Raw genomic sequence first — 15,681 nt, 5'->3', positions numbered from 1 at the left:
CTAAAAAAATAACCTATCAATGAGAATGCATCTGAGTGCCCCTAGAACAACCGATTTCTTGGAACAGCAAGATCACCCCAGGTCTGCCTCCATTTTCAAAAGAGGACAATCCTTAATATGATTTAGGAGTACATCACTTCGAATATACATTTGAACAGGCGTATGGTGCTTCCAGCCTCCTTCCGTCCCAACGATTAGTTCCAGCAGCAGCAATGCCTGCTCACTCACACTTGCTACCAAATGGGGAGATGACATTGAAACAGATACATAGATGCCCCTTGAATAACTACCATAGGTGGTTACCTCATCTACTTATAAGATCTGGGTTGGCTTTGGACACACTATTTACAGCTACACCTAAAAGAAAGGCAGCCTTCAGTTCAGCCCTACACCAGGTCTGCTCTGAGTTCATTCAGTGGGGCATGTTCTGCAGTAAATGGGGATAAGGCAACCTTTCCTAACAAAATCCCCTCCAGCTGTGATGGGAATAATGTTGCCTGGGAATTTTGAGAGAACCCCTACAAAACTGGAAGAGATCAGTCTGCAGATGCATCCACTTTCCAACATTGGCTAGCCAAAGAATTCTGGCAGGGTTGGCCCACCCATGTTGGCAAGTACCTCTGTTGCACAAGCTGCCTTGGTTCCCAGTAAGCTTCTGGGTGCAATTCAAGGTCTTGGTTGTAACCTATAAAGCCTTTCATGCTATGGGGCCTGACAATCTGAGGGACTGCCTTTTTCCTGTTGTTTCTCCCCATCTGGTAAGCTCCAGGTCCCATCTTTAAAACAGTGTCCTTTGATGGAACCCAGGCAGAGTGGCTTCTCTCTTGCAACTTCTGCCTTCTGGAGGTTCAACTTGCCCCAACCCTACCATCCATTAAGCGGCCCCTGAAGACCTGGTTCTTTCCCCAGCCACTGCCTTAGGAAGTCTGTGCTTTAATGGGAATTTGATTCATGTATTAGGTGTAGTGAGACCCAGTTTGGAGTAGTGGTTAAGGCACCAGGCTAGAAACCGGGAGACGGTGTGTTCTAGTCCTGATTAGACAGAAAGCCAGATAGGTGACCTTGGGCCAGTCACTTCCTCTCAGCCCTAGGAAGGAGGCAATGGCAAACCAGTTCTGAAAAACCTTGCCAAGAAAACTGCAGGGACTTGTCCAAGCAGTCTCTGAGAATTGGACACAATTGAACAGATTAAAAAAAGGGGGGGAAATTAGGTGTATTAATCCCTGAGTTATGTGTTTTTAACTTGTATGCTGCCCAGAATTGTTATGAGTTGGGAGACCTATATCTATATCTACAGTATATCTATATCTATATATCTATATATCTATATCTTACCATTATTTATACAACTCAAGGGGACATACATAATGCTCCCTCTTCCTATTTCCCCACAACAACCATCCTGTGAGATGGGTTGGGCTGAGACAGAGTGACTGGCCCAAAGTCACTCAGCCAGCTTTCGTGCCTGAGGGAGGCCTAGAAGTCACAGTCTCCTGGCTGTTAATCCAGCACCTCAACCATTACACCAAACTGCCTAGGATGCCAAGTAAAGTAGGACACCAAATCTCAAGGAGAAAAAAAAATCAAATAAAAGAACAATTTTATAGGGGGATGGGGGGGCTGACTACACAGTCACCAGTTGCTGGTAGTTATTCTAGGGCCGCCACTGGCTCTTGGCATTCTCCTGTTCTTTGTCCCCAAAGCAACTGAGATACCTACTTCCACTGCAGTTGGCAGTTCTGCTGAGCTACCATGTGGGGAGGGGCTCAAGGGGCAAAATGGGTGATTAAGCTTCTGCAAGGGTTAAGGCACTAATTCCACCCCATAACTCTCCTAAACCACCCAAAGTGCCAGAGACACCTGGCAGAAACCTTCAAAGCTAGGAAACACGAAGCCACATTGCCATTGCTTGAAAAGGTAAGAAAAAGAGAGGCAGGATTAAAACCTTGGGTCTAACTCCAGCCCACTTCAGCCTGCCTGATTAGATCTAGCAGGGAGAAACTGCTGCAAGTCCCACACTTTTGGGAGGTTTGGGGGAAGGGGAGGGCTGAGGCAAGGAGGTGCTGCTTTTCTGTTGCAGCACCCATATTGTGGAATAGTCTCCCTGTGGAAATGAGGTTGGCTCCCTCTTTGTTGGTTTTCTGCAGGTTTCGAAAGACTTTTTTTTCCCTGAAGAGTTCCCTCCCTCCCATCCTGCACATTTGATTTGTTGTTGCCATCTTTTATTCTCTTTCTATCTTTGTATTTTTAATTTTTCATGGGGTTCGTTTTATATTTTTGATGCGAGCTGCTGAGAGTTGTTTTTGATTGTGGCAGCATAGAAATATGTTTTATAAACACATAAAAATAAATAAATAAAATATTCCTGGGTGTTGTTAGACAGAAAAGTTCTTGAACTATACGTATGACTTTTTAATCACCTGAAATAAATCTACTTATCCAACTTTCCTGAACCTGCTTGGAGTGCAGAATGGGGCAAGCCTAATATTGATTGATTGATTGATTGATCGATCGATTGATCATGAGCAGATACAGTAGATGGATTTTCTCCTTGAAGATTTGCCCCTAACCTGGTCTTTCAAGCCTAATAGCTGGGTTATAAAACTTTGACACCCACTATGCTGAGTCTTGACATCATCAACAACACCCCCTGGAGCTTTCAAGAGACCTTGCTGAGATGGCCAAACTGACTTCTTTGATTAGAGAAAGGTCATTACTGACATCCCTCAATGACTGGAAACTCCTTATGGATTTTTTTTTTGTGTAAAAAAGAAGCTGATTTAAGGTTTTGATGATTCTAAAGAATAGGTTATAGAAAGAAGGGAATTGTGATGTAGTCTTAGAGAGAGAGATTTGATTAAAATTGTATGTATAACTGCCGAGAGGAAGGTCAGAAGCTACACACACAGTTTTCTGTTGTTTTTTTTATTTTTATTTTTTCTATCTTCTTTTTTCTTTGTCTCTTCTTTTCCTTTCCTTTCCTTTTTTCTTTTTCACATTTACTTTACTATATTTTTTCTTTGAATGTATTTCTTATTATGTATATAAAATCTTTTAATTAAAAAAAGGAGCCTTCAGAGACCAAATATTCTTTTTTTTGGCTCCTGATCCCATGAAAAACATATAGCCTTCACTGAGCCATAACAGATGGGTTTGCACATCATCCAAGCCAAAAAAACAAACAAACAAAAAACCCTCGACCACATCATAGGGTAATAAGATGTGTGAAGAAGACAATACTGTAGATTAGAACAAGGATGCAATAGCAGATAGGTTGAAAAGTAAAAAAGCTTCATCTTTGATCCAGCTCTTTTCACCACATGTATGTAGTCAAGGGCTATCTCAGACTGTACTATAAATCTCTCACACTAATATATATAGTTTTATTTTCACTTACTATTAAATTGCCCTGAAAAGACCACTGCCCAACACAGTTGAGACTTACCATCATCTGCAAGTGATGGACGAGCAACTTCAAAGAACAAATCAAATATTTTCTGTGGATTTTCCCTGGGGAGACAAGAGTCAGTGTATTCAGTAGCAATAAACAGAAGCCACATGAACTTAGAGAAGTATGGCCTTTATAGCAGGAATCTAAATGAGTTAGAACAAGATAAAGGTATGGACTGGAAATAGACATCTTTTGCCAGACTACATATTCTCATAACTAGATGAGCTGGATTTCAGTTCCCATAAACCCCCAGCCAGCCCAAGCAATGTCCAAGCTCTTTGTAGGACACCAAGTTGGGGAAGCTCTTGTAGTGCTGTGTTTAAGTCTCACTGAAGCATGGTACTGTAAGGGTACATGGGAATGACCTTGGAAGACAGGAGGGAGAGCCACAGACCGGACAACTGGTGTGTAAAATGTATCTCAGCCCATAGAAGGAGGTACGATGTTTCAGAAGGGACCCTCCCTAGTTTTCTGGAGAGTAAAAATAGAGGAGGGGATAAATATTTTCAGTGTTGCAAGATTCTGTTTAATGTAATCTTACAATAAAGACAGAGCTAGTACTCCTGATTGTGCTTCTTGTATGGACTACCTCACAGGGCTAACAGGTACTTACTGTTAATATTGTAACGTATGTGGTCCTCCCAGCCACTTTTTTCCACTCAGGGGGTGACAGCATGATAGTGGTTGTATGACAGAGCTAACCCAGTCTGCTGCTATCCTAATTAAACATTCACTCCCTTATATTGGTGGCAGATGACCTGGGATGCACTGGTCAAATAGGAATGGCCACCTTTGTAAGAACCTTACCCACTGAAAATACAGCTATAAGGCCATCACTTCCTGCCATTTTTAAAGGTACTGTTTCACCAAAAAATAAGAAAGAGTGAAAAATATCCCAGATGATGGTGGCCCAACTGGGCCTGGCATCACAACGATGAGGGAGGCTTACATCATTTCTTTCTACCCTGTTTTGCCCCATTTCCTGTATAGTCCCATAAGGCAAAGAAGTATAAGAACCAGAGAAAAGGAATTTATAGCCCAATTTTTGTGAAGACAATCCAGGCCAGAACAGAAGACATTTTAACACCAGAATAGCTAAAGGTATTTAATTCTCTTTCACTCATGGGACAAAATATGGGGAGAAGGGGTCATGGGGAGAGAGTAGAAAAAAATGTGTTCCCAGGATGTGGTTTTATTGTAATTAGGTAGCAGGGCAGAAAAGCAGTTTAACTGGTAATCTCCCTTCTGAAATACCACCTATCCCCATTACTGGGTTCTTAAAATCAGTTTCATGTCTTCAAGAATCCTATTACATCATGAGCCAAACTGTTTACAAGCTAAGAGCTTCTGGTGGCCAGCTGTGTACCATCTCATTCAACTTTAATGCCTCTTCAGCCTTCCTTGGTCACCTGGCTGACTCAGCAAGAACCTCTGTAAGACGTAGGTTGGGGTAACAATATTTTCAGAGGTGCCAGCAAAACAAGGCAAGAGTGGAAGGGTTGTTTCATCTCATACGCTACTGTATTGCAAAGGATCTTGCTGACATAGATCTCCTGTGACATTTGGAGGAACAATATTTCCCAACATGTCAGGAGATCAGAGATCTCGACTGACTTTCTGTACTACAAAACTAAAGCTGAAGTATAATTAAAGGGAATGGACTGTTATGATAGGCCAACCCCACCCCTCCCCCCCTTCTTGAACCTGTCCCAAGGTCTTACTTGATCCGAGACCCCATCGTCCTTGGCTCATTCCATCACTGTCATCTCACGGAAGCACCAAATGAACAATCTTCCTTCTCATCCAGATTGAACCCCTGAAAACTAGAAATTGTTCCAGAGCTCAGTTTGGTACGTTTCAAAAAGCAGTATTTCCTCTTGCGGCTTTTTGTTACAGGAAGTTTGTACCCTGTGACGGCCTTAGCTCACTGCAGATTGAAAAGCTTCAGCTGGGGTATGGTGACTCTTAGTTTGGTCCCTTTCTGCTGTGTTGGTGGGTATTGTTGCTTTCTTGTCCTTCAGCTAAGATCACAACAGATTTTGAAGGCCAAGCAAACTTCTTAATAAGCAAAATTATCTTCTTTCAAGACTTTTGTACAGTTAAATAGGTGCAATTGTCTTTAATAGCTGATGGCTTCTGTGGAGGCAGAGTGGGGTTTTTTTTTTAATGTGTGCGTGCACGCATGTGAGAAAGACAGAAGAAAAGACAGAGGGATTTCAGTAGAGGCAACAAAGGAGAAGGAAGCTTCAATCTGTGTATCTGAAAAGAAACCGCAATAAAATGTGGGATGTATCCAAATGCTATTAAACTTGAGAAATGGACAATGCTGTAAAAGTGGAATACTTGGTTATCCAGCCCCAGCAGACCAGTGGACAGGGCAACATTTCTTCATGAATTTGGTCTGGTATTTGGTCTGGTATCAATTTATAGAGGCTTTCAGAGGATGATGGCTTCAGTAGGATTGCCACTGGGAGAATTTCTTGTAGATTGGCAGAATAGCCACAGCCACCTCAACTGGCACGTGAAGACCTGCAAGAAATCTAGATGAGGAGGTGGCAATCGTGAGGTACTTCCACGCTGGACTCTGCAAGCAGTTCAGAACCATCTTTATATCCATATGATAGCACAGTTTCTTGTAGGCTTTTTGTTTGTTTGTTTGTTTGGTGGCTCCACTGCAATTTATTTGAAACCGGAGCAAACCTGGTGCCTTTTTTGCAATGCCATGGCTCGGCTGAACTTGTTGGCAACGTGTTTCCTCATTTGCAGGAATGCTTGCCTCACCCCACTTCTCAGTTTCTGGGTTGGTTGGTATTTTTCAATCGGAAAGATGCTTGATGCATTTCTTGATGCATTTCTCAAGCTTCCCGTCCCTTGGGGTTTTTTTTGCCACATGGACAAACAGATGCATACAACATGAATGAAGGACGTGGATGAGGTGTGTATATATGCCCACAGTTATGTGCACGTTTGTGCAAACAGATTATTTTATTTCTCTTACATGACTGGGAGTAAAAGCAGCTGGGACAGGTAAGTGATTTTTTTTTTTTTTTTGGCTCCTTGTTTCCAAGGTTCTGAGGCTGGCTGTAGTAAAGAGGGTCTGAAAAGTAGAAATATTCATAGAATCAGAAGTAGAAGGGGACATTTGAGTCCAATTTCCTGCAGGAATCCAACTGAAAGGTACCGAACAGATGGTTGTAGAGACTCTTCCTGAAAATATTTAGCAAAGGGAAGCCCAACTTCTCCCTCAGTAATTAGTTTCACTGCTCAGTTGCTAAGACCATTAGAATTTTTTCCCTAGCATTCCTTTGGAATTTGCCTTCCTGTAACTTAAAGCCATTATTTTATGTCCTGCTCTTGAGAATGTATTTATTATGTATTTATTAAAAAATTAAAATCACCCAATTGCCAAAGCTCTCTGGGCAGTTTACAATATAACAATGGTAAATGGTAAAACGATGATAAAAAGAGAACACAACTTGGTCATCTTCATATGAAACGCCTTCAAATACTGAAAAACACTATCTTATCCTCCTTTAATCTTCTCTTCTTGATTTTAAACATGCCCAATCCATCATCATCTTTGATCCCATTTCAGTTAATTTGAATCCTTCTTAATGTGTTATGACCAGAACAAGACACAAGGTGGGGTGCAACCAGCGCAGAACAAAGAGGACCTATAACTTTGATGGATTTGGAAGTTACAATTCTGTGGAAGCAATTCAAATTTTGTCTTTTTTGCAGCAACTTTATAGTGCTAACACATAGTCAATCTGATCTACCCCAACTGCAAGGTTCTTCTCAGATACACTATTGCCAGGTCAGATATTTCCTGGCTTGTATCTAAGTGCTTGATTCTTTTCCTTAATAAAGTGTTTAGCATTTATATCTTTCAAACTTTTTAATGGTTGTCTTCACCCCATTTTTTAAGCTATCAAGATCATATTGTATGTTAGGCTTCTTCTAACACCAAATGACTAAGAGTCTGTCACTACCCAATTTTGTGTCCAGTGGAATGTTAATCAGCATTTCTGTTATGTCTTCCTCTAAGCCAGTGTTGCTCAGTCTTAGCTGAATTCCCCAGCCAGTGTGTGGGAGTTGAAGTCCACACAGCTTAATGTTGCTGAGACTGAGAAATATTGTGCTAAGCCAATATGCAATTTCCTGACCACAAAGGCAGGAGCTAAGAACCTCTTGACTACAAATAGCCATGTCAGCAGGATTTTGCCCTAGAAAGATCACACAACTAGACTAGGGTAGGACTAACAAAACTGGGCTGCAAAAATCCAGTTTATGTTGCTGGAGATGCACTGACTTCCAGTGGATTTGTAGGAATAATTCAAAACCCTGTGTGGCTTGTGGCTTGGCTCCTAGATATCTTTGGGACCTTCTTCTTCACACAGAAGTAGCTTGCTCTTCTCTTCCAAAGTTAAGACTTTGGAGACTTAACTGTGGTGCTATTAGTTGGGGATGATGCCAGGGTTATATTTTGATTGTTAGGTTTGCTTGCTGTTTGTACAAATAAGTGCTTTAATTCCGGTTTTATTATATATCTGCTTTTAGTGGATTGTACATCTGAGTTGACTGATTAATTACAGGGGTCTGTCAATAAAAGGAAGGAAGGAAGGAAGGAAGGAAGGAAGGAAGGAAGGAAGGAAGGAAGGAAGGAAGGAAGGAAGGAAGGAAGGAAGTATTGGGAGTTGACTGATTACAGTGTCTAAATAAATAAACCAAAGGTTTGGAGTGGTTGTCCAAAGTTTTGCAGCTCAGATATGGTAGCCCTAAATTAGACAATGAGTCATCATAAGGGAGGGAACTCATCTCATGCCAAGGGAGGGCATTCCTTCTGTCCCCCCCCAACTGGAATGTCAGAGCTGAGGGGGCTCCAAATAAGATGCCACTCTTCTGGTTTTACTCTCCCAATTCTCTATCCTGGTGTGCTCTCCATTCCTGTCCCCCACTTTATCACATGCTTGTCAGGCACTAACATTCTCACTCCCCACCCCCTTTCCTTTTAGCTTTTGAAAGTCTAGATGCACTGCAGACGCACTGCGTGCAAAGTTGAGGCCTCTCGGAAAGGGAGGAGATAGGAAGAGAAAGACGGGGGGTAAGCATGACTTGACTTTTGAAAAAGTGTTTGCAAAGCTGGCTCCTTCCTGTTGCAGATGGAACAGTGAGGGGGAGACGATGACGCCCTTATATTACGTTATATGCTTCTAATTTAAGAGCCAAGGAAGAGGAGGACCTCCCCCTCATCCCAGTACAAGAGGGCTTATTCAGGCGTTTAGGCTGCATGGTGAACATGGCACCCAAGGCAAGTGTGTGACAGGGATAGTCAAACCAGTTCCTCAGGAGAGACAAAAGGGCATGGGAACCCCAAACTTACTCCCTCCTCTATTTCTCATTGATCCAGTTCAGCTTTTCCTTTGGTTTTTAATGGAGTGTAACAGCACTTCATCCCCCTGTGGGCTGTTTGTGTATTGGTAGCCGTCTGTGTTTGTGTATTAGGAATTTCCTGTGTCGCTCCTGCTTGTCCTGGTTTGATTAGATACGTGACTAGTTAAAAGTTGAACTATAGTACCCTTTGCCTCATTATAATAGTAAAAAAACAACACACCCCTAGGAGTAAACATGAGATGCTAATGAGCCCCGCTCATGATTTATTATGGGGTACATAGTTGTATGCACGTGCGTGATATAATACACCTGTGGATTTGTTTCAGCCAATAAGAATTGTGATGAATGTTGCCTGCTTAGTGAAATGTATAAAAACCTTTGGACAACGCCCCTTTGCACGCTCGATTTGGATTTTGGTCCCGAGTGCGTCTCTTTGCTTCTGTACAGAAATAAAGTGTGAAAGCCTTCCCTCTGCTCTGTGCGTAATTTGGCCCTCTCTTGCACTGGGTAAAAACGTGTCCCAAACAGTTGGTCACCCCGTGGCCAACACACCATTGGTGTCGAGGTTTTTTATTGTTGCCCCAAGACAAGATAGTGAAAGGACTGTTGGGTAAACATTGTTAAGTCCTTTTCACAAAATCTTAGAACATCAGTTGAAAAGGACTTTATTGAGATAAATAGTTCTAGTTCAACCCCCCGCTCAGTGCAGGAATTCTCTTAACATCCCTGACAGCCAGCCATCCAACTCCCAGCTGAAAATATTCAACAACCAGGACCTCTACTTTTCCGTGGAGACTGTTTCATTGCTTGAAGCTATTACCCACAGGAAGTTCCTCCTAATATTCATCCTGAACCTCTTCTCATTTCACCTGTTGGTCCTCTTTGGTTGTTGCTCTCACAGGCAATGGACTGAGACTTCCAAAGTGGGTGTTAATTACCGAATGAGACATTCTCTGGGGCAGGTACCTGCAGGGCGTAGCTTCTGAGACTGGAGGAGAAAAAAGCTTTGAATTTGGAGACAGAGTACCAATAGAGGTGAATATGTGTAGCTCAGGGTTGAACTGTGGAGTCTTTGGGGTTCTCTGAGCTTGTTCATAGGGTCTGAGCGAAATGTTTAACAGATCTAGAATGAGATTTGTACTCTTAAATCTCTTGTGGCCGTTACTGCAGACTGAGGTACTTGTAGATTTGCAGACTGTCTGGGATTAGCTGTTCAGTATTATTTTTCTTTTATCTAAGTAACAGAATAAATTTCTGTTTATGCAGCCTTTCTGAGAAATTGGCTCATGGCACAAGGAGAATGGATGGGATAGCACAGGCGATACCTCCAAAATTAGTAGCAAAATGCCTTTGCAATTTGTCTTTTTCTTTTCACTGCAATGGAAATGAGAGTCTGCAGCGGGGTTTTTGAAGAGCATCAGGCGGATGCATTCTGGAGGTGGGAGCTATAGCTCGTGCTCCAGAAGAAAGGCCAAGTTACAGAGCTCTAGCTGGATGTCAGGACAAAATCCTAGGCGCCCTATGAAGTAATTGCTCAGCCATCAGGCTTTGGGTTGCATTTGATGAAACCTGGAATAAGATGTATGCTAGAGGCCAACTAACCACTCCTGAGCTGATAAACCTATGTCATTCTCTGGCAGAAAAATTATTTCTGTTCACCAAATTTGCAGGACCAGGAAAAGAGTTCTTCCCTAGTTTTACTGCTGGCAAGTTAGTTTTTTATTTCCAGGAGTTTTTAAAAACGGGGTAGTATCATCACCTGAATGTCTAACTTGCATCTCAATCTCAATCTCTGTTTTAATTATGGCCAAAAGGTCCAAAAGCCAGTTACAAATATAATCTAAACTTGGCATTAGATAAACAAATAAGATATTTATTAAATATTAAATAATACACTTAAAACTCCAACTCATTGATTTGTTCCTAAAACCTTGTTTTTATAGCCATAGTTACAAATCTGGCTATAATTTTAGGATTTTCATCTGCAAGTAAATTTTTTTCCTATTCAGAAGTATCTCTTCCTGGTTTGGATTTTAAAACAGGCCAGATAACTTCCTGCCAAAGACTCTTATAAAATTCACAAATCAACAAAATGTGACCCACTGTTTCAAGATCAGTACCATTACAGGGACAGAATTTTTGAGAGATGGGAATTTTTTGAAATCAGCTTGTATCTTTATCTTGCATCCAAGTGTACTGGAATTTTTATTTTACTATCTCAGTAACAGCCTGGCCAGAAAAAAAAAAAGCCATTCAATCAACAGAGCACTGAATCAGGAACCTCCTTCTCTAGCAGATTTATACTTTGGGTGTGCTGTAAGCACCAGGAAGAATTGAGCAAGGGACTCTGCAGCCGGAACAAATAAAGAGATACGTGGCCTTAAAGAAACGTACCGGCGTAAGCTTTTGTGAGCCATTATTGACTTTAGGAGGTGCATGAGGTGTCATCTTCAGTTAGCAGGTTCATATGAACACATGGCCAGGAGCTGGAAATAGTGACTCAGAAAGAAATTATATGCAAGAAATATAGACAGTGGCAACTGAATTAGACCTCAGGAACTTTCTAATAGCAATAGCAGTACATTAACTGAATAGTGCTGACTTAGTTAACATCCATAGCCAGACAGGAAACTGTGCTCTTTATTCAAACCCAAATTGCCTTAAGGTGCATTGTAATCAGGGTGAAGCTACTGAGTGCACAATATGAATTCGCCCCACCTAATCATGCTGAAAGTTTTTCTTTTAAATTACAGATGGATAATTTCTGTATTAAGGAGGAAATAAGGCCTGCGAGCAAAGCACAATGCTTAAATAAGGTAAGTATAGGCTGATTTAACAAAGGTGATTTAAGGAAGACATTTGTTATAAGTGGATGAAGGCTTCTGAATGTAAAAATAACTTCTGATTCAGCATTTCTACAGTGCTAAGATTTATAGACACATACTTATGGTCTTGGCAATAGGATTATTGAAGATTATGTCAGCTGCGAGATTAGTCACTTTTCAATCTTAAAAGTAGTACTTGGAAATACCGCAGTCCATCTGGCAAGCTCATGTCGTTTTGATTAATTAATATTTATCAAATTTTTAATATTTGTCAAATACATGTCTTTTTCCATGGCCATGAGGATTAGGAAAAAAAATATTGGGGCAAAGAAAAACTCCTTTTTAGCTACAACACAGCAACACCAATCAATTTGCTTTGAGCTCAGGGCTGCTGCCCTACAAATGGAAGATTTGCCCCATGGAGACCAAATTCCTTGCCCCTTCCCAGAATTGTCAGCCTGCATTAGTCAACGGTCACGTCTCGTCCGGGCAATAATCCAGGGGCTCAGGAGGGGATGTTGATCTGCTTCCCCCTTTTCAGCAGTCCCCGTAAGGAATGCAAGAGTTCTGGGATAATTGGCAAGTGCAAGACATCTTTTGTAAAAGGTGAACTTTATTATCGGTTAAACACAGGCTGCCTCAAGTTATGTTTGAACTGCTGCACATTCATCCTCCATGTCAGCCCTTCGAGGTAGTCCAGACAGGAAACCAAAACCATGAGAACTAACACTCGCTACCTTTATTGTAAGGTTAAGTAACAGAATCTTGCAAGACCGAAAGCGCATCGCTCCCATCTTGCCTTTCACTTTCCAGAAAGCTAGCAAGGGTCCCTTCTGAGATGCTTTCTCCACCTCCATTCCTCCTTTGGGTTCAGATGTCTCTTGCTGTCTAGGCTGCGGCTCTTCCTCTGGTCTCCCCAGGTTATTCTCACAGCCCACTATACCCTCCCCTTGCACACACATCTACATACAGGTGCCCCCCCCCAATATCTTGGGCACCATTATACCCCTTCAGCGTCAGATGTCTAGCATCAGCCCGATTGTCAAAATATCTTGGCACTTGGTTATATTATCACCAATACCCAAATACCTAAAAATGGGAGTGGGTGCTCTTGATCTGAATGCCTTTCACTGGGGGAAAAGCCCAGCTGTTTCTCTCGAGTTATGGACAATATGAGAAGTCCCCAAGAAGGGGAAAAGGCCTTAATATTTGTGTTAGTTTAAGTGAACCATGCTGAAGTATTGCATTGCCTGTTGAATAGGATGGCTGATGGAGAATCCGAAAGCACCATTATGGAAACAGACAGGTCACTGAATAGGAAATCTATAATAAAAGACAGTGGGCTGTAATAGCTGTTGAGGTCTGTCAGGCAAAGGATGGGTGAATCACTATCTCCTATGTTCAGCTTAGTTTGGCTGTGCACCTCACTAATGTCACAAGAATGCCTTCAGCCTTTGGGACCTATGGTACTAAATGGGCCCCCGTGGGTCCGTGGCAAGATAACTGCCCCCCGCTCCCGGCTGCTTCTCCCATCAATATTGTTCAGGTGGTATTTGGATTTTTCTGACCTGGGAAACAAAATACTATGCTTGCCTTGTCTGTTTCTCATTCTGGCTCCTGCCATTCAGATAGGAGTCAATGCCACATGAGGAACGTAAACAAAAAATCCAAAGAATAGCACAGGTGGTGCCCAGTCACACACTTCTTTCCAACCCATACAGAGAGGCACATTGTGAGGCCTGAAAGGCCATGGGGTAGTGAAGGCCGCCTCTTTGTAGTGGGACAGCTGACACCAGATTTCACCAAAGCAAGAGCAAAGAGGATTGAGGTTGGGAGATGTTTTGAGAAAAATACCGCAATCCTGATGCAACGCTGTGGAGGCCTAGTTGAAGGGCCTCGAAAAATGTTGCCAAACTAGTCTTTTCTTGGTAGCAGTCACTAGTGAAACATTTCTGCTAAATTTCTCCCTGTGATGGCATATTAATGATACCCACCCTTCTAAGACAGATCTTGACGATCCTCCAACCCCCAGTAGAATTAACACTTCTCCCAAGTCTTGGAGGTGACAAGAGAGGACTATCATATAGCCCAGAAAACTCACATCGCCCAGATTTTCTTTTTTTCTGTAGCTTTTTCATCAAATGCAACATTACCCTATTAGGAGGAATGAAGGGCAGCTAACCAGTAACGTGGAGGAAAATGAAGCACATTCAAGAAGAATAATCCAATCAGAATTAAGGGTTAGAAGAATTAAGGGTTAGAGTTATCCCAAATGTGCCTCCCACTTCAGTTAGATGGGAAAAGCAAGCAAGAGTTAAAGAAAATTATGGAGAAATGCCCAGAGAAACATATTAGCTGGTTTAATGCACAGGCACTAATGCTTCTAGGACATCAAAGGCAGGCCAGTACAAGCATACTCTGTATTGTACTCAGATGGTACAATGCTTTGCGTACTGAAGACCACAGATTTCTCCTCTGCAGGCAGGAGAGCACTGCTGAAGGATCGCTAACTTCGGAGTGCTGCTGCCAGAGTATGCCATCTTGAGTTAGCTAGATGGTCAAGTGGCTCCTTAGCGTAAGGCCATTTCAACTATCCGTAGTATGTTGCAAATCTGACATTTTCATGCCAAAAGCAATAGTCTCTTATTGGAGCATCCAGCAGCAGCCTTGACAGAATAACACTGCCTTTTGGTCTTACTTTCCCTGTTGGCTACCAACTACCTCCCAGCGTTATTATGCAATGGGTAAAGGATACAAAGTGCCTTTGCATAGTAACATCATACTTTATGTTTTATATAGTTTTTAATGGTAAATAAGAAGGTAATAATGCAATAGCTGGGAGCAATGACATTTTGCAAGAAATGTAAAGTAACTCCCATCCTCTTTTATCTTTAATATAAAACTGGTAACTTTTGCATGGCTTCAGATTAACGGGGGATAACAAACTCAAGGATCCAAGCTGCTGGGTTAGTGGGTACACATCCCTTCCATGCTTACAGGCACGCCTTACAATGCTTAAACAGAGCTGTGTGACTGCCTTGAGACTCGGTGTAAACCCAGCCATTTGCCACTGAAAATCAGAAGGGGCAAATTTTGCAAATGACATTCCATCACAATGAGTGTCAGTCAAAGTGTATTGAGGTGCTATTTAGCACCTGGAGGCGTTTGACCGAGGCCATCATGAAAGGGAAATAGACTATCAATTTGGTAGATATTGCAACTTTGCCCTCAGGGAAAAAGGAGATGAGTGGGGGGAAATGCTCCTACCCAACATCTCTACCTTTTTTGGAAGTCCCTGCTTATTTATATTATTTATATCTCAAATTTCTTCCCCAAGCTCAAGGTGATTTGCACAGGGTTTTTTTCTTTTTTATCCTAGCAATTATCCTGTGAAGTAAACTGAGGTGAAAGAGAGCAACTGGTCCAGAGTCACCAAGGGAACTTTCATTGCTCAGGGTGGACTTCAAGCTGGGTCTCCCCGTCTAGTCCAGCACCTTAACCTCTATACCACACTGACCATAGTAGGCATTACTTGCACATATCTAAATATTTTGGGAAGGCAAAAACTAAGAGAAGCCAAGACTCTAAGGAAGCCAAAGTTTGCATCTCATGTTAACTAATGGCATTATCCAGGTTGCACTGATCCAAACCAAGCAGTAATTTCTCAGTTACTGGCTCCATTGGATTCTGGAGTTGAAAGCAGTAAAGAGAAAGTGCTGCAGGGAACTCTCAGTGTAATTACCCCAAAGGAGTTGCACTGTTAATCAGGCAGTCACACCATGCAGGGAAGACCTGTTCCACTACCCAAGCCTGCTTGCTTTGCATTCTGCTACTTGCATTCTGCTACTTGCCCCACCTTGCATCTGCTGCGGGACTTTCATAGCCCCAAAAACGTCTGTGAAGTCTAATCAGATTTTATCATCAACAGTACTTACAGGCTGCTCCGCTCAACTGACTTTAATCTGCCTTCCAAGCTTATCTCGCGCATGCCCCGTAACTTACATCCCCCTT

At 42.1% G+C, this 15,681-nt stretch overlaps 1 protein-coding gene across 1 annotated transcript in view; it reads right to left on the bottom strand.

The window, feature by feature from the left end:
- The window catches only part of DENND1C (DENN domain containing 1C), a 39,339-nt gene extending 33,807 nt beyond the window's left edge, over positions 1–5,532 (bottom strand). The window contains exons 1-2 of the mRNA XM_025163891.2: positions 5,173–5,532; positions 3,446–3,510 (exon numbers count right to left, since the gene is read on the bottom strand). Of these exons, the coding sequence (XP_025019659.1) occupies positions 3,446–3,510; positions 5,173–5,189 (82 nt within the window). The 5' untranslated portion in view covers positions 5,190–5,532. The remainder of the gene's footprint in view (positions 1–3,445; positions 3,511–5,172) is intronic.
- Between the last annotated feature and the right edge of the window lie 10,149 nt (positions 5,533–15,681).

Source organism: Python bivittatus, unplaced genomic scaffold (genome assembly GCF_059951505.1).
Source record: "Python bivittatus isolate LINGU-HERP-01145 unplaced genomic scaffold, Pbiv_v1 ctg000220_np1212, whole genome shotgun sequence".
Taxonomy (NCBI): domain Eukaryota; kingdom Metazoa; phylum Chordata; class Lepidosauria; order Squamata; family Pythonidae; genus Python; species Python bivittatus.
Note: the sequence above shows the minus strand (reverse complement) of the source record. Positions and strands in the feature narration are given on the sequence as shown.